This window comes from Strix uralensis, chromosome Z (genome assembly GCF_047716275.1).
Source record: "Strix uralensis isolate ZFMK-TIS-50842 chromosome Z, bStrUra1, whole genome shotgun sequence".
Classification (NCBI taxonomy): Eukaryota; Metazoa; Chordata; class Aves; order Strigiformes; family Strigidae; genus Strix; species Strix uralensis.
Window position 1 is genome coordinate 69308543 of NC_134012.1, and position 26774 is coordinate 69335316.

General features: G+C 40.1%; 1 protein-coding gene across 5 annotated transcripts in view; it reads left to right on the forward strand.

Annotated features, from left to right (window-relative positions):
- Positions 1-502: 502 nt before the first annotated feature.
- PRRC1 (proline rich coiled-coil 1) overlaps positions 503-26774 on the forward strand; it is a 33537-nt gene continuing 7265 nt past the window's right edge. Inside the window, exons 1-9 of one of the 5 annotated variants that reach the window (XM_074855012.1) lie at positions 1203-3394; positions 4011-4536; positions 8443-8559; positions 13742-14128; positions 15383-15540; positions 19302-19404; positions 23680-23733; positions 23904-24067; positions 25449-25552. In XM_074855012.1, the coding sequence (XP_074711113.1) occupies positions 8463-8559; positions 13742-14128; positions 15383-15540; positions 19302-19404; positions 23680-23733; positions 23904-24067; positions 25449-25552 (1067 nt within the window). In that variant the 5' untranslated portion in view covers positions 1203-3394; positions 4011-4536; positions 8443-8462. Of the gene's footprint in view, positions 626-697; positions 827-1202; positions 3395-3870; positions 4537-8442; positions 8560-13741; positions 14129-15382; positions 15541-19301; positions 19405-23679; positions 23734-23903; positions 24068-25448; positions 25553-26774 lie in introns of those variants that run through there. The other 4 variants (XM_074855010.1, XM_074855009.1, XM_074855013.1 and 1 more) reach the window with 4 other exon arrangements.

Genomic DNA, 26774 nt, shown 5'->3' on the forward strand with positions numbered 1-26774 from the left:
GCACAAAAGGCCAAAGCTCAGCGAGAGTTGAAACTGGCCTGTGTTGTGTCAGCCAACAAGAAAGGGCTTTTTAAGTTCGTCAATACCGAGAGGAGGAAGACACTGGGCTGATACTTGATGATGATGAACTATTCTTATTCCCTCTCCTCTCCTCTCCCCTCCCCTCCTCTCTCTTTTTTGATTGAAGAGTGAAATGGACAATGAAGCTTTTAACACTGTTATGCTGCATTTTAAATACAGTATTTATTAAATACTGCTGATATTCATGCACTCGGTGATTTCTACAATGAGCGCGAGACAACGCGCAAACATGGCGTGCGGGCTGGCGGGCGGGCTGGCTGGCGGGCGGGCTGGCTGGCGGGCGGGCCGGCCCCCCCCACCCCCCCCGCCCCCCCCGCCAGGCAGAGTCCGTTGGCCCGCTCCGCGGCCCCTCCCGCGGCCGCCCGTGAACGTGGCAAAAGAGGCGTCCTGCTCCCCGCTGCCGCCATTTTGGAGGCAGGGAGCGAGCCGCTGAGGGCCACGCCGGGCGAGGAGCTGCCCCCCCGGCCCGCGGCAGAAGGACGCGCCGCCCGAGACTCGGCGGCGCCCGGTGCGAGGCGGAAGGGTCAGTGGGCACGCTCCGTCGGTAGGCAGCGCGGCGGCCGACGTGGCAGCGCGGAGCGCGGGCGCGGCGCCGCCAGGGCTGCTGGGAGCTGTAGTCGGCGGCGGCGCCGGTCCGGTGCCTCTGCTCATTGCCGCCGAGGCTCCGCGCGCGGCTTTCCCGCCAGGCGCGCGTGGCCAGCCGGGTCGCGGCGCGGGGGGCGGCAGGCTCTGGCGCTTGGGTTCGGTGAGGCCGCGTGCCGTGGCGGGCAGAGGGGACGCGTTGGCACCCGTAGTCCCCGGCGGCGGGGAGGGAGTAGCTGGAGGGCTGGGCTAGGCCGGGCGGCGGCGGCGTCCCGCCGTGGTGGCCTCCCGGCGCTCCCGGGTGTCGGATGCCGCCGCTGGGTGCCCGAAGTGGCTGGGGCAGGTCCGGAGGCGTGGGGCTGGGGGTGCTCTGGCAGGTAGGGCGGGGGTGCCGCTGAGGTGTTTGCCGGCTGGGGGCGGCGGCTGTCGGCGGGATCCGCGCCGCTCGGCCTGGCCTACCGGCCTGGGCCGCCCCGCTCTGGCGGTCCATCATCGCCGGGACCCTGCGGGGCGGCTGCCGGCCCGACCGCGGGTGTTTGCGCCTGTAGGGTCCCCGGGCCGAGCTCCGGGAGCCGTCCCGAGACCTGCCCCCTGGACGGCACGCCTGGGACTGCACGGGGTCGGCCCCTCACTGGGCTCAGTCCTGGGAAGCAGCTGCTTTGCTAACCCTGCTATGGGCATTCTGGCTTATTCCTCTTTTTCTGAACTATTTTGTCCTTCTAAAGGGCAGCAGCGGCTCATGTCCTCCCTGCTGACAGTAACATGCTCTGGGGCTTTTTTGTAACAGTGAGAGTCGGTGGGCTACAAGTGCAGATCAGGGTCGTCCTTGCTGCCTCGGCAGTGCAAGCACACGAATGGACCAGCACTCCTTAGACTTTCCAGGTGGCTGGTCCTTGTACCTACTTGCTACGTCACTTATATTGTTCTGCTCTTGTGAGTCACCCTCCGAGTGACTGAGCTTCTTCCAGGCACCGTGTAGAGAGCCTTGGGCCTTGCAGCTAGGGATGGAAATGCTCGTCCTGGTAAACCTGTGTGGTTTCAGCTTGAATTAGCATGATTGGCAGTGGAAATCCTCACCCTCGAGGATCTGTTAGTATCTGATAGAAGTGATGCTTCGGGAGGCTTACTAGTTATTATAATGTCTCTGGAGGCATTGCTGAAGTGATTTGCTATTTATATGATTGATTTATTTTTATTGTCACATGAAAAAAGCTTCTTTTGGGGAAAGCCTCTGAGAGCTGTTGTGTCAAATGTGATACAGCTATTGGTGCAAATTGGTAGAACGCATGTGGTTTTGTTTAGCTGTTTCTTTGATGGTTTTATGTAGTCATGTAACATTGTGTATTAGATCAGTAGTTTTCTAACTGTGGGCATCAGTGATCTGGAACTAAGTAGTCTGTGGAGCTACGTAAGCTTTGTGATATTTAAAAATAAATATTTGATAGTAGGGATACCTGTGGTCTGGAACAAATCCCAAAGGTTGGCAATGGCACTAAGAATGGGGGAACAAAATAATTCTGAGAGATTAGGAAGTTTTTAGAAGAGTGAAACTTCCTATATTTATGGTATCTATGGGCTAAGATGACCCTTTCTGCACCAGTCTCAAGACAAGGCCAACCCCTTCTGGCATACCTGGTGTTTCGAGCGAGCTTGGTACAGTGTTATGTCTGAAGAATACTTTTTTCCTTAAAAAAAAGGTGAAAAAGTGATGCAGGTGTTGTGATTAACTATTTATTCTATGAATATATAACAGGCATAGGAGAGTTCTGTTCTCTTTTTTTTTTTTTTCTCTTTCCTCATTACCTCTCTTTAAGACTTTAGACCTTGGAACAAGTCACTTAACACCAGGTGATTAACTGATGATCCCCCTATGCCCGCCCTTTGCATTCTGTGAGACTTTTCATGTCCTCGGGGACCTGCCTGCATTTATCAGACCAGACTTGGAAGGAAGTGTTGTCCCTGACTTCGTGCTCTCCCTTTCTAAAATGGAATAAACCGATGTGAGGGCTTTTTCAGATGAAACTTTAATATACTGACAGTTCAACTCTGGTTTTGTTTTCATTTTTTACAATGTTGTCTTTTTGATTGATGTCAGCCTCAGTCTTTAATAGCTGAAGGTGGTTTTTTTTGTAATTTTATTTCTTGCTTTTGTCTTGGTCATTCTGGTTTTAATCTCTCTTGTTTGCATCTTTATGAATTCTTGGGCTTTTTTTCCCTTTGACTCTCTCCTGTTGAATAGAAGCATGTATCTGTGAATCTGACTTATCAGTTAATGCAAACTAGGGTGTAACGTTTTATTTGAAGAGGTTGTTACACTGGGAAGGGCTCCAAACAATTGATTTGTTCAAATAAATAAATAAACGACTGCTCCTTATTCTGGACAGTTGTCAGCTTGTGCTTAGCCATTAGCAGTGTGTGTTAAAATAGTTATGCCTATTATGATTAAAGATGAGAAGTTCAATAGTGTTTGAATTTAGTATTCCAGCTGTGGTTTTGTTTCATTTTAGGCTCTGTTTAGAGTATAGTTTTGCCTCTTAGGGTTCTTAAGTATACTATGTTTTTTCGAGGTGGGTTTTTTTTTTTTTTTTTTTGTTACCAGGAACGTCTACTGAAATACAAGAAGGGGTTAATTAAGGATGACTGAAAATATGGCCTCATAACCTCTGAAGTATGACTGGTTTCTAGATAATGTGTCTTTATCCATGTGAAATTTGTTAATCTCCATTTGTAGGTAATCTTATTGCTAACTGAATTTCTATATTTTAGAGTAATTACCTGAGGAATGCTTTTGAAATATGGTGTTGTCGTTAAGATTATTGCAAAATATTAGTGCAAATGTAATTATTTCCTATTAAATTTAAGTCAAAAGAGGAATAATTTGCCAGTTCAGCCTTTTAGTCTCCAAATCAAATTGTTTCGCTCCTGCTTTTGACACAAGCCCTGTTAAAATTTTCAGTCAGAATGTTAGTGTGGTTTTCCCTTCAGTATAATAAACAGGCCTTGCATTTGTGAATGAGGCTAATGGCTGAGATTTGGCTTTAGGTTAATAGATGAGATTCAGCTGGTGAAAATCAGTAAAATATAGTTACCAGTCAACTAGGCATAGAACTTGTGGGTATACTGTATATTTGTTGTGTAATGTGGGAGGTTTAACATAATTCGTATAGTGACTTCATTAGTACTAATAAGTTTTTTTTTTTTAATCAAATAATTGATGGAAGTCTTAACACATTTCATGGTTCTACTTCTTAAAGGGGTTATTTTAACAATGACTGATCATTGGGAATGTGTTTTTTCTGTGTTTTCCTGTAATTCTGTTTTCCATATCCCTTCTTTTTTATTTTCAGACAAGCATAAGCCAAGATTTTCTTCTAATACATGGGGCAAGATTATCAAATATGTGAAATCGATTTATGTTCACAAATCACTAGGTGGCAGTACTGCTGTTATTTTCACGTAGTTGCACTTGCTTCAATTTGCCTGCTCCTTTATCCTTAAATTTCACAATACAAAATACTCTAGTTAGCAAGGAGGCACAAAAGTCACTTAAGTTAGGCTGAATTTTTGAGGTGCTGCTTGCTGCAAATTATGTGTTTGTGGATTGGACTATGAAGACTTACTACTATTGCTGGTTTTATTTTTTTAAAATCACTGAAAAGAAAGATCAGTTCCACACCCACCAGTCATTAACAATTTGTAGGCTGATCTTACTGGAGAACTTTTTCCCTGCAAATCCCATAAGGGAAGTTGGAAATCCACATTGGAAACTTTGTTGAGGACTGAGCACTGATAAAGACTGGATTGCTTGGGTTTTTCCCCGCTGTGTTCTTCCACCCCAGTGCTTCCCTACTTCTCTCATATAACTGGTTTCAGGTAGGCATTTATATTCAAGTGTTAAACCATATATCCTGTAGGATCATTTTTACACCTATTGTACTTTTCCCCACCCCCCTTTCCCACTCCCCTTTCCCCTTCTCATTTTAAAGTTGAGAAAGAAACTATAGTGTTAGTTACATTTCTACACTAATTCCTAACTTTCCACATGTCAAGTTACTTTTGGGAGGGTTGTTTGTTCCCTTCACCCCAGCTCCCAGCTTTAATAGCTCTGTGAAGCTTTGAAAAAAGCTTTGTATGGAGTTTTTTCTGAACTTTCAGTAATCTGCATGCCCAGTAGTTCTTTTAAGTAGATTCTGCATGGCCGCAGTATTTTTAAGTAGGAAGTACCTCATCACCAGTTAATCATGGCATCAGATTAAACAGAGCATGATAAAATGTTTCTAGGAGGTTTTGGCCAGTGATTACTTTAGTTGCACAATGGAAAATTCTTTCCTGCTTTGCACTGTATAATTGGAAGAAGAACAACTTTAGAAATACTTCTGTGAGGAGCAATGTAAATTCCTGTAGCTTGATTAAAAGACAAAATCTTATTGTAGATTCTTCCACTTAGTGAAGTTTAACAGAAGACTGTGCAGTTCCATTCGAAGGCATGATGAGGTGCAAGGACAGTCTGTTCCCCACCAGGCAATTACTGACCCTTTCTTCCCATCTGAAGAGAAGCTTTTAAATTAGTTGAAGAGGTATGGGGAACCTAAAATCCCTCTGTCATAAGAGTTTTCATGAAGAGTGCTGCACATAAACCATGTCTACTTGCTTTCTGAGGCTGGACTAAACCGTTTAATCCCAAATCACTATGCAAAGTATACTGATTTGTCAGAGGGACTACAGTTTCTCCTATGTGATTATAATGCTTTCATTTGTTTTTGAGACTCTTTGTAAGCTTGTCAAGACTAATATTGACATCCTACTTCCTGGACTTTTCAATTTGGTAATAACAGTAATTTTTCCTCCATATTAAATCTAAGAGTTGTATATGCATTTAAAATGACAGTGAGGCAATGAGGGTTGGTTTGTTGGTTTTTTTTTTTGTAGAGAGAGGAATACCCCTCTTTTGTAGATGGACTTCTTTTTGTTTATACATGGTTATTTTTACTCAACATATTATCTAAGCCTTTTCCTCTGTAAATTGTTGAAGGGAATAAGCTGGCAGTTCTCAGTAGCTGCTTATGTAATGGATATGGTGAAAGTATTTGAGTCTGTCTATTTTTCATACATCTAATTACTTTGTACAGGATTTTTATTTTATTAAAATTTCCTTATGAATTGTTACCTCAGGGAGTGGTACAAATCATTGCTGTCTGTTTTACCACACTTGGGAGGAAGCAGGGGTTTTTTGTTAGCTGCCTCTGCTCTGAAGAACAAAAATCTCTAGGTGTTCATGAAAGGCTTAATTTTTTCCCCTCTCCTTTTCTTCTCCTAAACCCTTTTACATTAATTTAAGATTTCTAAATAAGCATATAGCTTTACTTTTCTAGAGGTAGTATATTTTAAAGGTTTACTCAAAGATGTTAAAAGATACTTCTAACATAATCTGGCCTTCAAAATAAAAGCCAAAGTTTTTGATTACTGTCACTTCTGATAGTGTCACCAGAGCATTATAGTATTTGGATTTTACAGTAATTTACCAGCAGTCCTGGCTGACCGGGGAGGTCCCGACAGATTGGAAATTGGCCAGTGTGACGCCCGTCTATAAGAAGGGTCGGAAGGATGATCCGGGAAATTACAGGCCTGTCAGCTTGACTTCGGTGCCTGGGAAGCTGATGGAGCAGCTCATCCTGAGTCCCATCACACAACACGTGCGGGACAACCAGATGATCAGGCCCAGTCAGCATGGGTTTATGAAAGGCAGGTCCTGCTTGACAAACCTGATCTCCTTCTACGACAGGGCGACCTGCTTATTGGATGAGGGAAAGGCTGTGGATGTTGTCTACCTTGGCTTAAGTAAGGCCTTTGACACCATTTCCCACAGCATTCTCCTGGAAAAACTGGCTGCTCATGGCTTGGATGGGCACACGCTTTGCTGGGTGAAAAACTGTCTGGATGGCCGGGCCCAAAGAGTTGTGGTGAAGGGAGTTAAATCCAGTTGGCGGCCGGTCACGAGTGGTGTCCCCCAGGGCTCAGTTTTGGGGCCACTCCTGTTTAACATCTTTCTTGATGATCTAGACGAGGGGATCGAGTGCACCCTCAGTAAGTTTGCAGATGACACCAAGTTGGGTGGGAGTGTTGATCTGCTCGAGGGTAGGGAGGCTCTGCAGAGAGATCTGGACAGGCTGGAGCGATGGGCTCAGGCCAACTGGAGGAGTTTCAATAAGGCCGAATGCCGGGTGCTGCACTTGGGCCACAACAACCCCCAGCAGCACTACAGGCTTGGGGAGGAGTGGCTGGAGAGCTGCCAGTCAGAGAGGGACCTGGGGGTGTTGATTGACAGCCAGCTGAACATGAGCCAGCAGTGTGCCCAGGTGGCCAAGAAGGCCAATGGTATCCTGGCTTGCATCAAAAATAGCGTGGCCAGCAGGGACAGGGAAGTGATCTTACCCCTGTACTTGGCACTGGTGAGGCCGCATCTCGATTCCTGTGTTCAGGTTTGGGCCCCTCACTACAAAAAGGACATTGAATGACTCGAATGTGTCCAGAGAAGGGCAACGAAGCTGGTGAAGGGTCTGGAGCACAGGTCATACGAGGAGTGGCTGAGGGAACTGGGGTTGTTTAGTGTGGAGAAGAGGAGGCTGAGGGGAGACCTCATCACCCTCTACAACTCCCTGACAGGAGGTTGCAGAGAGCTGGGAATGAGTCTCTTTAACCAAGTAACAAGCGATAGGACAAGAGGGAATGGCCTCAAGCTGCGCTAGGGAAGGTTTAGACTGGATATTAGGAAGCATTTCTTTACAGAACGGGTTGTTGGGCGTTGGAATGGGCTGCCCAGGGAGGTGGTGGAGTCCCCATCCCTGGAGGTGTTTAAGAGTTGGGTCGACGTAGCGCTGAGGGATATGGTGTAGTTGGGAACTGTCAGTATTAGGTTAGTGGTTGGACTGGATGATCTTCAAGGTCTTTTCCAACCTAGACAATTCTGTGATTCTGTAATCGTCTGTACTAGAAAACTTCTTCAGTGTAAATTAATTATGGTGTAATTTTATTCAAGTTGGAAGTGAATTTCAGTTGGTTTCATTTGCCTTTTCTGGAGGTTTATTTAGCTGACCCCACAATGCTTCTGCTTTAAGGTGGGCAAGGTTAGAGTTTTCGTCACAGACTCAGGACTCCTGGGCTGGTGCCATGTGTCCCATGGTTCATGGTGTTCAGCAAGGTGCTTGCACTCGGGTGTGATGCTGAGGAGCCTCTGCTGAGCCTGAGGGCGCTGCAACTTCTTGGGTAGCGGTGGTTCTTTGCTGCTGGAAGGCTTCGGCCCTCTCTGGCTTCTTGCTGCGTTTTGCATCCTGTCAGGTGTCAGTGCTGAAAATAACAGGTCCTTATGTGATTTACTACAGCTCAGTAATGCAGCAACATACTACCCCGTAGTTAAGTTTTTCTTGCAATGGGATGTGGGTTTTGCGATCTGTAGTTACTTTTCTGTTATTACTCATCTAAGTAGCATGAGTATATATTCGAAGCAGTAACTGGTCATGCACAGTAAGGTTTTTAGAAAGAGGCTTGGAGTTTGAGGTATTATGACAGAGCTGAAAATAAAGGGAAGATACAGGAGACATACATGAGACATACTGGATAATTATGTACTTGAGATCAGTCAATTTTTTTTTTTTCTAGAGTTGGCATTTGAATTACCTGCTCTGTTCATGAATGTAAATCCATGTGTGGTGGCCTTTGCATTCTAGTTTAAAAGCTTTTCCCTTGTTTCTCAAGATATGCTTTTTTTTTTTTACCTCACAGCTTTTCGTAGCTGAAGGAAAATGATGGAGGAGAGTGGAATAGAGACAACTCCACCTGGCACACCCTCACCAAGCACAGCAGGGGCTGCTGCTGCCGCTGCTACACCTGTCTCATTAGGTACAGAAACTTAGCAACTTGGTAATGTTTATTCATGTCTTTTGAAGTACAGCAGTTCATCCAAAAATGTTGCAATCAGTGTAATTACAGTGCTCTTCTCCAGCCGAATTGGAAGAATTTAAATTGTTTCTTAATCATGGAAGTCTGCTTCTTATCTGACATGCATCTTACACACCAAATATTTTAAACATTTTTTATTTTGGAACTTTTTAATGAAGTCATGTGGATGCATTTGTGTTTTTTAAGGATGTGGAGTCAGGGAAATAATACCTCCCACTACAGTGCACAGTTAGATGACCAACATAGAAGTACAGTCTTGTAGAGGATAATGGTAAACCTGGGTTATCACTTAGTTTTTAATGTTGTGGATGGTAATCAAAACACTTTATCAGATTTTTCATCTGAACACCATGTTCTGAATACCAAATATTTAATTTTCTGACACATCTGGTATTGTTATATTGTCACACTAGTGCAGTGAACTCCAAAGTGGGGTGCCCTTACCCCAGGGGGTGTGCAAGGCAATCCATTGGGATGCAGGAAGAAAATATTAGAACTATTAATATTTATTTTTATCTAAAAAAAAAGAAAGAAATTAAGGTTTACTAATATTTAATTTACTGCTTGACATTGGTGTCCTCACTCAGTTGGTCCATACTTCGGACATTCACATGTCCTGAGAGAAGAGTGGGTGTTCCATGAAGCAAAGGGGTTGATAGTGGCGCCCTCACTCATTTGCTCACTTTCATCATATTGCGACACCTTGCAGTTTGTGTGCCTGCTTAAGTGGATTTATGGATTGTTGTGTAGTTTTAACTATACTATCACAAAATGGACAAGTGACTTAAGAAAGATTCCTGCAAAGAGACCACAGATTGAAAATACTGCTAATAATGCAACCATAAGCAAATAACAAGAAAATGGAAGAGCTGACACTTCTCTGACTCCTCAAACAAGCTCTTTGCCATTGTTTTTAACTCCTAATATGGCTGCCAATCTAATCAGATCTGACAAAGTTGGCCAAAAAAAATACAGAATTTTCAAGAGGACTATTTGAAATATAAATTTACATCTGCCATTGTTGATGAACCTCACCCTAAGTGTATGTTGTGCCTTGAGACATTAGCTAAGGATAGTATGAAGTTACTGTGATTAGCAAGACACCTAAAACTAAGCAGGACATGAAAACAAACCTCTACAATTTTTTTGGTAATGTTTCAAGTCATACAGTACTCAATCCAGTACTTAAAAAATTCCAGTAACCTTAATGATAAATCTTTAGAAGCCTCTTTGGAGATTTCTTACCTAATAGTGAAGACAAAAAGCTGTGTATATTGAGGAAACACTCGTTCTTCCTGACACGGTAAAAATGTTTGAAATAATACATGGAAAACAATATGGTGGGAAAGTAAAATGCATTCGTCAGCAAATACTGTTGGAAGACATGTAGAAGACATTGCTGAAGATTTGAAGAAACAAGTATTAGAAGAAACAGCATGGGAGGTTTCCTATACAGTTGCCTGAAAGTACAGATGTTCCTAAAATGTCTCTGCTTATATTTTTTTGCTAAATTCTGTTTCAGTAATAAAATACTGTTGTGGTGTGAGCCCAGAGGGCAACTGAGCACCACACAGCTGCTCCCTCACTCCTTACCTCTCAGGGGTGGGGAGGAGAAGATTAAAAAAAAAAAAGGCTCAGGAATGGAGATGAAGTGGAGGGGACAGGGAGGATTGCCCATTATGGTCACAGGCAAAAGACAGACTAATTAGGGGAAGAAAAAGAACATCAATTAATTTAAAACACCTCCACCACCACTTAATTTAACAATCAGAGTAGGACAGTGAGAAGTATAACCACATCTTAAAAACACCTCCCCCCCCCAGCTCCCTTCTTCCCAGGCTTAGCTTTGCTCCTGAATTCTCTCCCTCCTCCCCGCCAGTGGCGCAGGGGGCAGGGGATGGGATCTGCAGTCGGTTCCTCACCCATTGTCTCTGCTGCTCCTTCCTCTTCAGGGGGAGGACTCCTCACACTCTTCCCCTGCTCCAGCGTGGGATCTCTCTCACAGGAGGTAGTCCTCCATGAACTTTCTCAGATGTGCATCCTTCCCACAGGCTGCAGCTTTTCCTGAACTGCTCTGTCATGGGTCCCTCCTGTGTGTCCCAATCCTTGCAGTGATGAATTGTTCCAGTATGGGCTTCCCTCAGAGTCCCGGCCTCCTTTGGGTGTACCCAACTGCTTTTGCATGGGGTTCTCCATGGGCTGCAGGTGGGCATCTGCTCCACTGGTGACCTCCATGGGTGACAGGGGGACAGCCTGCCCTCTCACCACGGGCTGCAGGGGAGTCTCTGCCCCAGCACACCTCACTGCCTCTTCCTCCTTTCTTCCACTGACCTTGGTGTTCGAGTAGGTGCCTCCTTCCCAACTCCCACTCCTCCTCCCATGTTCCCCTTTCTTAAATACGTTATCACAGAGGTGCGGCCACCATCACCAGTTGGCTCAGCCTTGGCCAGAGGCAGGTCTGACTTGAAGCCAGTGGGAGCTTCTCATGAGCCACCTCTGTAGCCCCCTCCCCTGCTACCAAACACCACCCCCCCCCCCCCCCCCCCGCCACGCACAAAAATCCAACACATTCCACCCCTCACCTCTATGAATCACATATTTAAGAATTATTCAAATCCTCATTCATCACAGAATATTCACAGACTTCACTCACATCAACAAAATGCTTCCCCACACAAAAATAAAAATAACATTATCACAATATCAAATGGAAATACATGTTGCCCCATGTGAGGAATGAACTCATGACCTTCAGATTGAGACTGGTTATACACAACTGCAATCCACCCCTCTTCCCTCCACCACAATTACACCACCTACAATTCCCATCATTATTCCACTAACAGGGTTCAGTCTGTGTTTTGCCCATTACCTCTCCCAATTACTGTCTTATCTTGCATTCCTCCTGCCCCACATTAGGTCCCAAAAAGGACTGTCATGGTTTAAACTAGGCTGGCAGGCAAACACATGATGACATCCTGTAGCACTTTGTTGTCAAATGCTAAAGTAGGGGTGTGCTGGAGAAGATACACCCTCAACAGTAAATGACTTCTTTATTAAAAGCAATGTTTTTATTTCAACTATGTGAGTGTATCCACTGATGGAGCAGTTGCCTTGACTAGGATAAGAATGAATTCCAGAGTAAGGTTACAGAGATAGCACCACACATGAAATTTATTCACTGCCTTATTCATAGCCGAGCTATTGCAGCAGAGAAACAAGCCAGAAGTGCACAAAGTGCTACAAGATGTCACCAATGTGGTTAATTTTATAAAAATGGTCTTTAAATAGTACATTTTTTAACAATGTTTTGTAGTGAGATAGGGAGTGACAATGAAATTTTTCTGTATTGCACAGAGGTTTGCTGGTTGTCCTGTGGCAAGGTGTTTAAAAGTGTTGTTGAACTTAAATGTGACATGAACATTTTTATTCTACAAAAAGACAGGTCTCCCAGATTCTGTGATATTTTCTGTGATGACAACTGGCTGTCAGTGTGCTACCTAGTAGATATTTTTTTAAAAAATATGCACTCATAATTTATACCCTTCAAGGTAAAGGTGGTGTTTTAACAAGGAGGGATACAGTAACTACTTTTTGTAAGAAAGTCATGCTTTTGAGAGAGCATTTTGAAAATTGATATTTGGAAATGTTTCCATTGTTATGCTATCCTGTTGCCAAAAACAAGGCGAGTATCACATATAAAAACTGTCAGATCTGTACACATAAACTTGCAATTTCCTGACCTCTGTAAAAATCTTCCAGCAAAAAGTTTCAGTAGATTTTGAACCCACTTGTTAAAAATACCGAAGTGCAACACTGATTAGTTTGCAAGAACAATTGATTAACATCAGGGAAGATGGAAATCTGCCAGCTGAATTTCAAGAAAAACCTTTGCATAATTGGTGGGCGGGAATGGGAGACAAATAGCATGATTTAGTAAGCACAGCCAACAATACACTTCTTGCATCCATGTATCTTTGTAAGGTATCTTTTTCAGCTATGAAGCTATTAAAGCCAAGTATCGAAATAATCTGAATATAGAACCAGACCTTCATATTGCTGTATCATGAGATGTTAAACCAAGATTTAAAAAATAATAAGGCTTTTTCAATCACACTGCTCACACTAAAAAAATTATTCCTAAATGTATTATATAGTACGTTAACCATTATTAACATACTATATTACTATATTAATACTATATTAATAAAACAATTGTCAGTGGGACCATAAAAGTTTTTGTAGTGTTAATAAAAAATTATTTAAATGTTTTTATATTAATCTTTGTCTCATACTTTTAAAATTTCTATTATGTACGTTATATAATATACATAATATACTAGTACAGTAGTACATGTATATAATTTATAAATAATTTTACATATGTTGGGAGGTTGTGTGCTCAAAAATTTTTTACTGTTAGGTGTGTATGTGATAAAGTTTGAAGACCAGTGCATTAGTGCAACTTGGCATATCATTTGACTGTCATTGGTGTTTAGGCTGAGGCTAGTGAGATGCTTGAGCTGATCCAACAGCTTACTACTATAAGAAATGGTACTTTCTGTGTTTCTGACTTAATTTTCTGGCTAAACTTGGTTTAGGGGGCAAAATTGGCTTACCAAGGATCAGTTGAGGGCCAGACTGAAACAGGGATTAGGATGCTGGGTGCCAGGGAAGAGAGGGCTGCCTGGTGCTCAGCGCGTCTCACAGAACCATACCTCTGAAGTAACTCCCACCTTTGCAGATATTATGAGTGTATGTTTTATTCTTAAAGATGGGCACTTCCTGCATCATCATTATTCCTGTTAATTAAGCAGTCACTCAGAAAGAACAGTACTAGTTGGAAATTTCTGAGGTAGACTTCAGCTGCTAAAACGTTGACTCATCTTGTTAAGCTTATCACAAATAGAGTAATGCAAAAGGAAGAGATGTGTCTTACAATATAATGTCACCAAAAATTGAGCACAATTGATGTTGTATGCAAACTCAAGCAGAAGTAAAATTCACTTTGAAGGGAAAAAAGCAGACAGGTCAAAGCTTACTTGTAAAATATCTGAACAATTATATATCTGAGATTAAGACTCAGCATTTCTAAACCTCCTTTTTTTCTCTTTTTTCCTAGCTTTGCCTAGTCCCCTTGCTACACCAAGCATGTCATCTTCTCCCACATACTCACCACCCTTGCCAGCTGGACTGTCTCCACCTCCTCCTCCTATGATGACTTCAGCTTCTCTGCCACTTGTGCCTTCTGCAATGGTTTCTACTGTTGCACCACCTCTAATTCCTGCCCCACCTCCTGTTGCCCCTTCAGCTTTTGGTACCTCCATGTCCCAGTTCTCTACACCTTCTCCATTAAGCTCTACTACGGGCCCTGGTGTTCCTGCACCTCCCACTGGTCCCCCCATTTCAGGATTTTCCATGTCTTCAACCTATGACATTACCAGAGGTCATGCTGGTCGAGCACCACAGAGCCCGCTGATGCCATCATTTTCTGCACCTTCAGTCACAGGTAACTTGTGAGTCAGGATGAGGGATCTCCTGGGTGGCTTTTTCTACCACTCTAGTCTAGAGTCCTGAAAGTTCAGCTTCTTTATTATTCTGGGTACACTTAATTAATGTAGCTGCACTGAGAAAAAGGGAGAGTAGCCTTTAAAGTACAGTCATAGTCTAGGACAGAGAGTCCTTGTTAGTAGAGTTCTGCTAGCATTCAGGCCCACAGAAAAATCTTTGTTTGAGAGCTTTATTTTTTGTTAACTTGCACAGGAAAGCCCAGCTAAACATACATACACACACATATCTTTTGTTTAGATTAGAGAGTCAACTTCAGCTGTTATGTTTCCACAGAATGATAGGATACCTCAGGCTGTAATCTCCTAATTTTCAGGTTTTTGTTCTGAAAAGCTGTCTATAACAAGCTGTCCATCACATGACACCAGCTTCTATTTTCTTGTTTCCAGACACTAAATTGCATTAGGAGAGCTAAAAATACATACCTTCCATGCAAGCATTTGCTGAACTGATGTAATTTTCTGCTAGTGGAATGGAAACTTGGCTCTTCAGCTGCAGTTGGGCCAGGCTTTTACTGTTATTGGTGGTATCTCTTTTAAGTAGTCTGTATTAGGAAAATGTCTAAAAAGACCTATCAGTTTTGCAGTGTGAAGTAAAAATAACTCTTGATTAAGGCTAGTGTGGGAAAATTTGTTAAAATAGGCTTGAGTAATGGGGCAAAGGCTCAAATTTAAAGTTTTTTGGTGTTTGAGTTTCTTTTGTTTTCCTTTAAAATATGTAAAGTTATTCATTTGTTTGCTCCTTTTTCTATTGTTACTTAATTTCTAGCACTCAGAAAATTTCCTACTTCTCTCTCTTATTATGTATGAGAACACTCCTATCTCTTTGTTCAGAGAGCAACACCCATTCCTCTTTTTCCTCTACCAAAGGCTTATTATGAAAATCTGAATCAGTAAAAAGCACCACTGTTAAAATAACCTGCTAAGAAAAAATCATTGTTTAATTTTGTACATAATGTGCAGGCAGTTTCAGTTCTATTAGCAGATATTGTTGAACTCATTTACAGTAGTTATATCTGCTAACCTTTAACAATTAGAATTGTTCTGGGACCTTCAAGAAATAAAGTGAATCAGCCTCGTATTCTTCTGTTCTTCCTGCTCATTTTCCTGTTAAACAATTGCATGTTGCCACAGTGTAATGAAGTAAGGGCAGTAAAATAAATGAACACTTGTGTTTTATTTTTCCCTCTTACTAGGTGTTTTGGCAGATCCTATTACTCAACAAGCAACTTTCTCATCACCTTTGGCTCCTGGAACTGGTTCTGCAATCACTTTTCCTGAGGAGAATGAAGACCCCAGAGTATCTACTGCCCAAGCTGGAGCACCTGCTGGAGGACTGTGGGGGTTTATAAAGGTATGGGGTTTTGTCTGTAACCCTTCACGAGGATTTACCATTTTTTACTGACTATAGTAAGACCTGTCTTTTAAATGCATGTTGCTATAAGTCCTATAAATCCTGTCTTTTCACCAGCCTCATGTGCAAAGTGGCTGTTTTTAATGGTGTTTGCTGAAACTATGCTTTTGTTCTTCCTCTGTATAGAATAGGGAGGACTACACAAATGCAGGTTTTCTTGGTTGATTTTAGTGCTTGTGAGACGAAGGCAGGCATACCTAACAGGTTCTATCATATTTTTTTAAATCAAATGAAGCTTTAGAACCTCTTTAAGACCTGAAAGCTAATTTTTACTTCACAGCAACTGAATACAGAAAAAGATAGTCTTTTTTACCTCTCCAGAATTCTTTGCATATCCTGTTTCTTTATCATTTCCTAATGAACTGTCTTTGGTTTTGATGGGGTGCAAGTCCTGCCTATTCTATAACAAGCATCTTCCAGGAGAGACAAATACATATTTCTTCCACCAAAGAACAGTTTACCTAAGATGTGTCTAAGATGTTTTGTAGGATTTTTCTATTCTGCTAGAAGGCATGGACTATACAGTGCAGAACAGATACTCCTTGTGGTGTGATCTCTGCATGATTAGAAAATAAGCATTTCATTTACTAGTAGAATTTCATTTACTTTTTGGAGCTGTGACAAATGCTACATATAAGTAGCATCATGAGGATTTTGGCAAAAAGATCGAAGGACAGTGTATGAAAGCTGAACCATCTTCAAGAGCAACACCTTTTGCTGTACTGTGTCATACTAATCATGAAGCAAGAATCAAAAAGATTCGTGTCCCAATGGGATTGCAGAGTTTTGGAGGGTCTTTTAAGCCCTTTTGAACATGAAAAGCTGGGAGAAAAAGTTGTGTTGAGCCCTCCCTTACTCCAGGAATGCTCTTAAAGAGCAAGATTAATCCTCCATTGGTACTGTGAGAGCAGAGTTATCATGCTGCCATTTTCAAGGAGAGATGTCTTCTCATGATCATAAAAACACATGTTCTGTCTTCCTTTAAATAATAATGTTCTTCTCTTGGTCATCATATTCCTCTTGATATTTGCAATAGATGGTAATATTCCAGAAGAGAACATTTTTTCGTGTAACATGACTCTGTAGTCCTTTTGAAAGTACCAGAGCTTGCAATTGCAAAGTAGTTGTAAAACCAATTTCATCCACATTACTGTTGCCTTTATACTAGTGGGATCCAAAACGTGTCCTGTTTCTATTTATGGAGAAGCTCTGTATCATTGACTTCAATAATAAAATCTAGATTTTGGTTGAAGTATTAACTGTTCCATGTGCTCTCTGTGTCAGTGACCTCTTTTTGAGAATTTCCTAGGTGGAAAAATGAGGAATCACTAATTATACTGAAGCCACTGAAGCCATCGAGTTCCTGGTGTGTGTAAGCACACATCAAACTCTGTATTTTTTAAAGATCAGCGAGAATCTGGGAAACTAGCTGGTAATGATTACAGAAGTGCATCTTGGATTCCCTGTTGAAGAGCTTACACAGTAGTTGCAGTGGTTATCTTTATTTCTGTTCTTGAAATAATTTGAACTACCCATTTTCCTCTGCTGTTCCTAAGAAATGATACACATTTCTTCCAGATTTCCTTCAAGCTAGATAATATTCAAGACTGTGACAATCTAAAATTGACAAATTAATGGTCCAGAATTGAATGAGACTCTTTCAGTTCCTTTGATCTGTCAAAGATGGCTCGACAGTCTTGTAGCAGTTCCAAGACTGTTTTCTACATAATTTGTCAGAGGTAAAGTTGGATAATATTGCTCTTGTTGCACCTGCTAGCTTGCATATTTGACTGTTTGAGCAAGGAAGACAACCAGGACCTGAATTTTCAAAATCTTTGTGTCTGCCGATGTGGAAGATTCTCCATTTGAGCTATTTGGATTTATGCTGACTTAGAATTGACTTCATAGAAATTTTAGACAGCTGCATTATGGTTCACAGTGTTGTGATAACTTTATGTTTTGCATTGGTATAAAACTGTGGATTATTTCTCCCTGCTTCTGTTAGGTTGATGAACATAAAGGCATCTTCCATAGATAGAAAAAGCAACTTCTTGCTGCTCAGGAACCTGATTATCTGCAGGAGATGTATAATCACTTCCTGTTAGTTAGGCAGCCAGGCTGCTGATTGGAGAAGCATTGCTTGGCTTTGTGTTACTAGAAAGATGCTAGAACTGGAAATTCCTACTTAAAATGTTTCCGAGGATCTCAGAGCATTCACTCGGTTTTTATTAGAACTGCAGACGAGCTTCAAATTGTGAGAGAGCTGAAGGAGGCATATAAACTTCCCTGTTCTTGATGTCATCCTGTGGGTACATGAGTAGTTTACTCAGTGAATGCTGCCATTCAGAAAAGTCTTGTGTTATATTAATGAGAAACAAGTGGCTACAGTGGGCTCTGGCTTGAAAAAGTTTAATTGTACTAGAGTGAGTAATTGTTTTGTTTTCTTTACCAAATTCTGCAGTCAGGCTTAGTGTTCTGCACAGTGGTGAAAAGAGTACCTGAACACAGTAGTGAACTGTTTCAGTGTGAGGCATGGTATAAGATAATCATTATTAGTAGCTACAAAATATCTCAGTAGTTGTAGAAGTGTGGGGATTTTTTTTCTTTGTTAAGCTTACTACAAAGAAATAGAAAGCATGGGCCTTTGAGCAACCTGATCTAGTGGAAGGTATCCCTGCCTGTGGATCTTTAACATCCGATCCAAGCCAAAACATTCTATGATGAGAAAGAAGCTTTGCTGAGTAAAAGTTACTCTGAGATGATTAAAACTACTCTGACTCTGCAGTTCTCTGAAATACTGTGTAGGTGTATTAAGCAAACACTTTCTGGAAAAATGTATGTGCACAGTGCTGTCCTGTTTAATGCTTGTCGTTTAGTGAAACAAATATAAGCATATGCAGTTTTAATATTAGACTGAAAGCAGTCTTTTTAATAAAGAAATTTTATAAAATGTTTCTGTGAAATAGTTTCCATTGCTTTATCTATGAGTGATTCAGCATTGATACCTTTCTTCTTTTACCCTGTGATCTTATCTGAATTTAAATAAACTTTTGATGAGATACAGACATTCATTAAGATTATTTGCCAGACACAGGACAGTGTTTGTGTTTATATTTAGTGAACTTTTAGGTCTGTCAGCAGCTCCACCTATGATTTGACTGGAGAATGAAGAACATTTTTCCAGCAATGTTTAGAATCTATTTATAAATTGAGGACTTTCAGCTCAATTGCTCTAGAAATATTTGTTAGTAATGGGCCATCCAAAACCAGATTCTATTGTTTTTAAGAAGGTTAGAAAAAAGAGACTCTTCCACTTGATTTATCATAGTCTAAATCTTAACTGCCTAGACTGATGATACCTATAATTATCATTGGGAATCTACAACTTTGCGAAATGGTCAAGGCTTCCAGTCCCAGAATACGACCAGGTCAAGTGTGTCGCTCACCATGACCGATGGGGCTGTTTCTGCATTAATGCAGAAGAGGATGGTGAAGATGATATTTGAATGCACTGATAGTCATATCCTGTAGCATTTGTGCTGACAAGTGTCGTACAATAGGTGTTACAAAATGTAAATGTGGTAAGAAAAACACAAGGTAGCTTAATATTTGGTTTTTGGTTAGTTGGTTTTTAACTGTTACATTTTGAGTTTCTTAAAAAAACAGAAGATAATACAGAAATCTGTTTGCTTAAAATTTAGGGTGTAGCTGAGAATCCCATGGTGAAGTCTGTTCTTGATAAAACCAAACATTCAGTGGAGACTATGATCACAACGCTGGATCCTGGCATGGTTCCATATATCAGTAAGTATTTGTGACAAAGTATTAAGTAATACATGTAAATATTAGAAAGGTTGATATAATAGCACACTACTTTTACACTTGAAGTTTGTATATGTAGTGTGTTAATTCAAAGTCACAGAACTGTACTGATTTCTCAAGTGTATTGTCCAGTGAAACTTTCACACTGGAGGCTGACTTTTTATGTGTGTCTTGAGGTTTATTGGACTTTTGTACTCCACTATAGTTCAGATAATGACATAGTAATACCTTTTAATTCAGATTGTAAAAGATGAGGAAGTTATAAAGAAATAAAAACAAGGAAGAGACCTTGCCTGTAATTCCTAAGTTGCATACTGTTTTCTCCCACTGAGTCTCTATTTAAACCTTATGGAGTTGAGTTTAAAATACAGTTCTGTTGGGTCCCATGCTTAAATATACTGTGTAAGCTACCTCATTGAAGTTAAAACAAGCCAAAAGGTAGGCATACTCAGAGAAGCATAGGACAGAGGTATTTACATAGCTTTTGAGGCTTTCTTCTTTCAGCTGTTCCACTTTTCTAGCCTAATAGTATTTATACTATTTTTAGGAAGTTCAGCAAACCTGAAGCAGTTCCTGAATCAGTTAGTAAGAACGTTAAAATTCTAAAATGCTCTAATGAAATCTGAAGTATTGCTGACCATTGAGCCTGGAAGGAAAAGCATAACATTTCGATTACAGCTTGAAAATTAATAGGAAGGAGGAGCATTGTGGTATTCACCATTTTTTATTTGACTATAGTACCTTGCATGTCACATATAACTGACCTGAGATTTCTACTTCATTAAAATGCGGAAGCAAAAGACGTAATTTTTCCAGGGTGATGGTTTGGGTTTGGGTTTTTTTGTGGTTACTTTTTTTGGGGTTTTTTTGTTTTTCCTTCCAGCAGTCTGGTAAGCAGTCCTCCTTCTTAGTTGTGCCAGTACTGCCTTTTGTCTCTATGTAGGTGATAAGACTGAGAAGAAACTGTTAAAATGTTTTTGCATTTTGTTTTTCTGAGCTGGACCTATTCTGTGATCCAGCTAACCACGTTGCTGCACTGTTGTACTAATCCAGTGGACAATATGTGGAATAAATGAGGAAGATGACCTAATAATTGAGTAGTATTTAATTGTCTTCCATTTAAGGGAAAATACCCCAGCAGCTGACTAGTGAGGAGGTAGTGGGATACACAATCAGTGAGAACGCCAGCCAGCAATGAGAAAGAATTTGAGAGGAGCAGCGGAATGCAATGCAAAGCTACAGTAAATGTTGATTATGCACAATTTGGCAAACTGTATCTAAGGTTTCTATTGCAGTTGTGACCATCCCTTTTCAAAACAGGGTCTGTCAGTACCCAATGACAATTTGGGTAGTTTAACACAGTATGCATTGAACAGAGCAACATTACCTAGAGGAGGAAGTAATTCTAATGAAGTGCTTTGCTTCTAAGATTCAGTTAGAGTAAGTAAATTCAGTGGTTATCTCAAAGTTCTCTAAAGCAGTGTTGGAAGGGGAAGGCATCTGTATACATCTTGGCCATTAGTATATTGCAGTTTTTTTGTAGTTGCAGATTGTGGAAATACAGCAGAGGTTTGTAAACTTAATATTTACTTCCTTCTAGAAAGGTTTTCTGGGGTCAAGGAAAGCCATGATCTCAACAGTAAGTGGCCCCACTTCACTCTGCTCTCTCTCCACTGCTGCAGTTCCAAACTAATTTCAGATTCCTCATGCCAAAGCCTGAGACTACCAAAGTTTGTGGATGAGGTGGTTGAATTTATTTTTTTCATGTGAGCAAATAGTATTTCTGTAATCTCTTTCTTGAAAAGAACTAAACTGTTTTCATTCACACATTGTGAAGATAACATCTGAGACAAGCACGTGGAATACAAATTTTTTCTGTCTACACAGGAAATGGCCACCTTGTAAGCATAAACATCAATGCTTTTATAACAAAAGATGACAGGGAATCTTAAATTCTATGTGGACCTGTCATTTGAGTTCATAATACACAAGGTACAATGAAATTTCATGTTCCAGAGTCAGAGCTTAACTTAATGTGACAGTTCTGTCTCTGAATTTACCAGGGTATATCTAATTCTTATATTTTAGGTTTTATTATTTTCATATTACCATAATGTGTGACAGATCTTCTCACAAATTGTTTCTTTTAATGCATGTAATATCTTTGTTTCCTTCTGTAGTATCTGTGATAAAGAAAGATATGCTTTTGATGCATGATGATCCTTAATACAAAAGAACATAATTTGTGTTCTACTGTTGCAATACACAAACATGGGACACATGTTACAATTCTTAAGTTACTATTCAGTAATTTACTAGGTACGTTGTGGGTTAGTTTGTAGTTGTATTAAAAACTCTTTAACAGTTTTTCTATCCCTGGGCACTCAAAGAAGGCTAATTTCAGCAAAACCCTGCGGTCAATTCAAAGCACTTGTTTACTTATGTTAATTTGATTTCTATCAAGAAAGAATCAATGAAAAAAGAGACAATATTTTTTTTTAGTCTGGTTGTTAACCAGTGTTTAAAACAATTGCCCAAAGTTCAGTGATGTGTACACTCCATTCCATTCAGTAAAGCAATTGATAAATGAAAAGTTAAAAAATAGCCCCCAAATCAAATAGAATGTTTTACTATTGTCCTGGCATATCTCTGATGGTTCTTCATAAAAAGATGTTTCCTGTAACTGAAGTCTGATAAGTAATACCAGCCAAAGAATAAATTGTTCTTTTCTTTAAAGTTAAAGCTTCAGGCTTATCATTGTCAGTGGGGGAATTTTTCTTACACAAGGATAAAAGACTTTGTCAACATATGTAATTAGGTGGAGTGTTAGTGTTTAGAAGCAAAACCTCTGGGCTCTGTTCTTTTTTCTTTTAAGAGGTAGCTTAACATGGTTTTGTACAGTCAGTGGGCCTGGGAAATGACAAGTTAAAAGGTTCTTTTTTCACTAGTTTGCTAATGTTGTCATAAGAAATGCCCTGCTGCACTACAGAATCACAAAGTGGTGTAGGTTGGAGGGGAGGTCTGGGGGTCATCTTGTCCAACTGCCCTCCTTCATCAGGGCCACCTAGGGCCAGTTGTCCAGGACTGCATGAAGGCAGATTTTGAATATTTCCAAGGATGGAGACTCCAGCACGTCTCTGGGCAACCTGTGCCAGTCCTTAGTCACCCTCACAGTAAAAAAGTTTTTCCGGATGTTTATATGGAAACTCCTGTGTTTCAGTTTGTGCCCACTGCCTCTGGTCCTGTCACTGGGCACCACTGGAAAGAACTTGACTCCATTCTCTTTGCAGCCTCCTTCAGATATTTGTACACATCAGTAAGATCCCCCTGAACCTTTCCTTCTCCAAGCTGAACATTCCCAGCTCTGTCAGTCTTTCCTTATAGAAGAGATGCTCCAGTTCAATGGTTCATCTAGCTCAATATTCTGTCTTCAGCAGAAGCAACAGGAGATGCTGTATGGTAAACGTCAGTAGATCTGGTGACTTCTGCAGTCCTTTCTCCCTGTACTCCTCCATCATCCACAGCCATTGGACTAAGGATGACAAGAGGCATGTTCATACCTATTACTTCTAGTGGCTGCTTGTAGACATGTTGTCCATTAATTTGTCCTTTACACTTGCTGATGCAATTTACTTAACAGCTTTCTCTGATGTCATATTCCATGCTTGAAAAAAGTTTAAGCTGTTCTTAAGAAAGCTTGCCACAGCAGGAACAAATTTTATTGGTTGTTTTTGCATAAATTGACAATAAAAATGATCCAGCTGTGATAGACAGATGTGGGATATAATTGAGCTCATCAATCTTTTGTAGTAGTTCTAGATTTCATTCATGAACTGTTTTGTTTTATTCTAAAAACATTTAGTGAAAGCTCATTCTTCTTTATGGAGATACTACCATGTGGAAATGATTCAGAAATACTTACAGCTTTTTGGTTCCATAGATATGTAATATCTAAAACCAGGATAAAGCTGTAGGGAGGCAGAGAGGCAATAGAATGACACTGAAATTCACAGTCCAAGGACAACTAGAAAGTAATGTGAGCCCTTCTTTTAAAGCTTATGTAATTTGACAACTGTTCACTGAATTTTATGAACTGCATCTGTGTTCTTGGTCCCTTTCATAGGGAAGAGTTTGTGTGTCACACCAACATTCCTTACTTCCTCCCAGAACACCAAAACATCCTTAGAAATGGATGTCTGAGTTATTCTCCTGAATCCATGATTTGTCATCTTAAATGACTGGTATGGTTTTTTTCAGGTGCTGAGCAACCATCAGTTCCTGTTGTCTGTCTTTCATCCATGAATCACTTAGGTATTCATGTAACTTTTGCTTCCTAACTTAAGTTACTTCTGCTTCATGAAAGAACTTTTGTACAGTGAAAGAAAGAGAAGACCGACTGAAGCATACTGTAGAGTGTATTTGAATTAGCTTATAATGGGAATAAGGAAAAATACATGCACATATATATATGTATTTTACAGAAACTGGGGGAGAACTGGACATAGTGGTTACTTCTAATAAAGAGGTAAAAGTCGCAGCAATTCGAGATGCCTTTCAAGAAGTCTTTGGAATGGCTGTTGTTACTGGAGAGGCTGCACAGTCTAACATCGCACCCCAACCAGTGGGCTATGCTGCAGGTTTAAAAGTAAGTTGATACATAACAATACTAAAGTATCTCCAATGCAAAGAGAGTGTGTGGAATCATTCACCCAAAAGAATCTGATTTTCCATGAAGGAAAGGTCAATTTGTGGGATAAATAAACAGTTCCTTTTTTTTTTTCTTTAATTGCCATCTGGATCATTAGATCAGTTTAAAGCTGCTTGTTGAAATAGTTTTTGGTTTTTTTTGCAAACACATTCACAGCAAATGAAGAATATTTGTCAGTTTTCTTATACAGTTACTGATTGCCATCACATCATTGTGATACTACTGTAGTTTAGAAATATTCCAGGCATTTCTTCTTCAGATATTACTACCACACCACATTGAGAATGTTAGAAATTAAAAGAGACTCTTTGAGACTGAGTTGTCTCCCCACTGATTCTGTAGATCAAAGATAGTTTGATCAACACTTCTCAGGGATCTTCCTGAACAGACCTATGTTATGTTTAAAAAAAGTAAGAATTCACTGTGCAGCCTTGCAAACAGCTGTGTTGACCTGGAGGAAGGATTAGCAAAGGTTGTTTCACCAGATTTTGAAAATGTGTATTTGTGAGTTGTTTCTAGGTGCAACCACCTCCTTGGCCAATAAATAAAAATCCTGAAAACAACTTTTTCGTATTCTGGTTTACGTTTATTTGTATTTGTTTACATTTAAGAAATTTACTCATTTAAAGGAAGTACTTTCTCCTAACTGCTGTGGCATTGTTCACAGCTGAGTAAAGCCTATCCTCATAGCAGTATATTAGCTGATACAATTTTATATTGAGGTAAAGGAGAATAATGTATATCTTCCTTTACCTGTTTAGCTACTGCAGTGTAGTAGTAGTAGTATTTCTATTACAACTTCAGAATGATACAGGTTTGGAGTGAATTATTTCTACATCTTAGTTGGATAGGTACCACAACAAAGAGATTCTCTTGCTTGGTCTTACAAAGTGGTCTAAAGCTCTTAAAGGATATATACCCAACAAATCTTAAGCTGCAAAATTTCAGTGTGAGTAACAAATATAGACTGATACTTTAATTAATAGTGAAACTTGGCACAGTTACAGGTTAGGAATTCTTTGCATGCTAATCTACCTCTTTTTCACGGAAAAAGAACAAACTAAAAATACTTAATTCATTATTTATTTATTATAGTTTTATATATTTAGTATAGTTTTTGTTACAGTTTGGGATTCCATTATGACTTTTCATGAGTTTCGTTTTTTGTTTTTCTAACATTAAAATTTTTCAAAATCTCTCATGTTTTGTGTTTAACTTGAAAAGTCTGTTCTAGAGTTCTTTTTGTATTCATCTGTAAGCATCGTACCATGTTGTGGTTCAAAGAGAATGTTGTCTAACAGCTTATGTTACCATTTAGGGAGCCCAAGAAAGGATAGACAGCTTGCGTCGGACAGGAGTAATACATGAAAAACAACCTGTTGTATCAGTAGAAAACTTCATTGAGGAATTGCTTCCTGACAAGTGAGAACTTTAAATATATTCCTGGAGTGGGGTTGGGCTGGGAGGTGGGGAAGGAATATTCTTTGTTGACTCAAAGGGGCCTGTAAAGACTTGTTGGCAATATAACTCTAAGCAGAGGAAGGGAGAGAGTCTGTCTTCAGTGTTGCTTTGGCAGACTTGATTTTGGTGATGATGTTCAGCTTTTTGTCCCAGACATCTTACAACTTTTAATATAGAAAATTCTTGTCAGGCTTTTTAAAATTCACCATATAAAAACACAATGAAATTATACTGAACGAACAAAATTAAGGAGCTGTAAAAGTTGGAATTTGGCTAGTAGTTTTCTCACTCTTGTGTGTGCACTCTGTCTTCTCTTTCTCTGAAATTGTATTTGGTTCAGAAAATATATTGGGTGATGTTCTGGCATTTGTAGTAATACAATTTTATCAGATAATATATAATCCATTTTCCTTTCACCGAGAATGTGCTTACTACTTTTAATTTGCACTGAACAGACATAACAATGGTGTTTTCAAATACATTACAACTTGATTTTATAACATGCTTTTTGACAGACAGTTCTTGAGGTAGCTTATGATTAATTTCCAAAACATTAAGGACAATGTCATGTTTTTCTTAATGCAAACTTAAATAGTTTTTTTCTAATATTTGCATTTTTGTTCATGTGATGGGCTTTGATTTATTTTTTTGACACATATGTGCTCTTGCTCCATTTTTAAAGGTACATTTAGTATCCTTAGTGGAAGATAGATGATGAATTTACTAAAGTAAATAAAATTAGGAAGTATTTCAATTTTTGTTTAGTATTTATTTCCATCTAGTCTGATTTAGATGTTTTATCATATTTCTACAAAGGAGTAACTATGACAATGAGATCTCTGGTTTCAAAGTAATTGGTGTTCTTGTCCTTTGAATTTAGTCATTCCTAAATCTGAAAATGTTGCTTCAAGTACTCGACATGAAAGAGCTCATCCAGGACTGCAGTGTTATTGAAAGGAATGATAGCTCTTCTGTGCTCACATTACAGGCCCCAAGAACATCTTGATCTTCGATATTAGTTACAATAGAAACAAAGAATAACTTAATGCATGCTTTAATTTTTATTCAGTAGGCAACACTGAAAGCTTCCTTGCATGGTGTTACAAAAAGCCTTTGAACTATTTTTGACTCTTGTTTTTTTCTGCAGTGAAATGGTAGGTCATCGTGCCATTAATTGATTAAT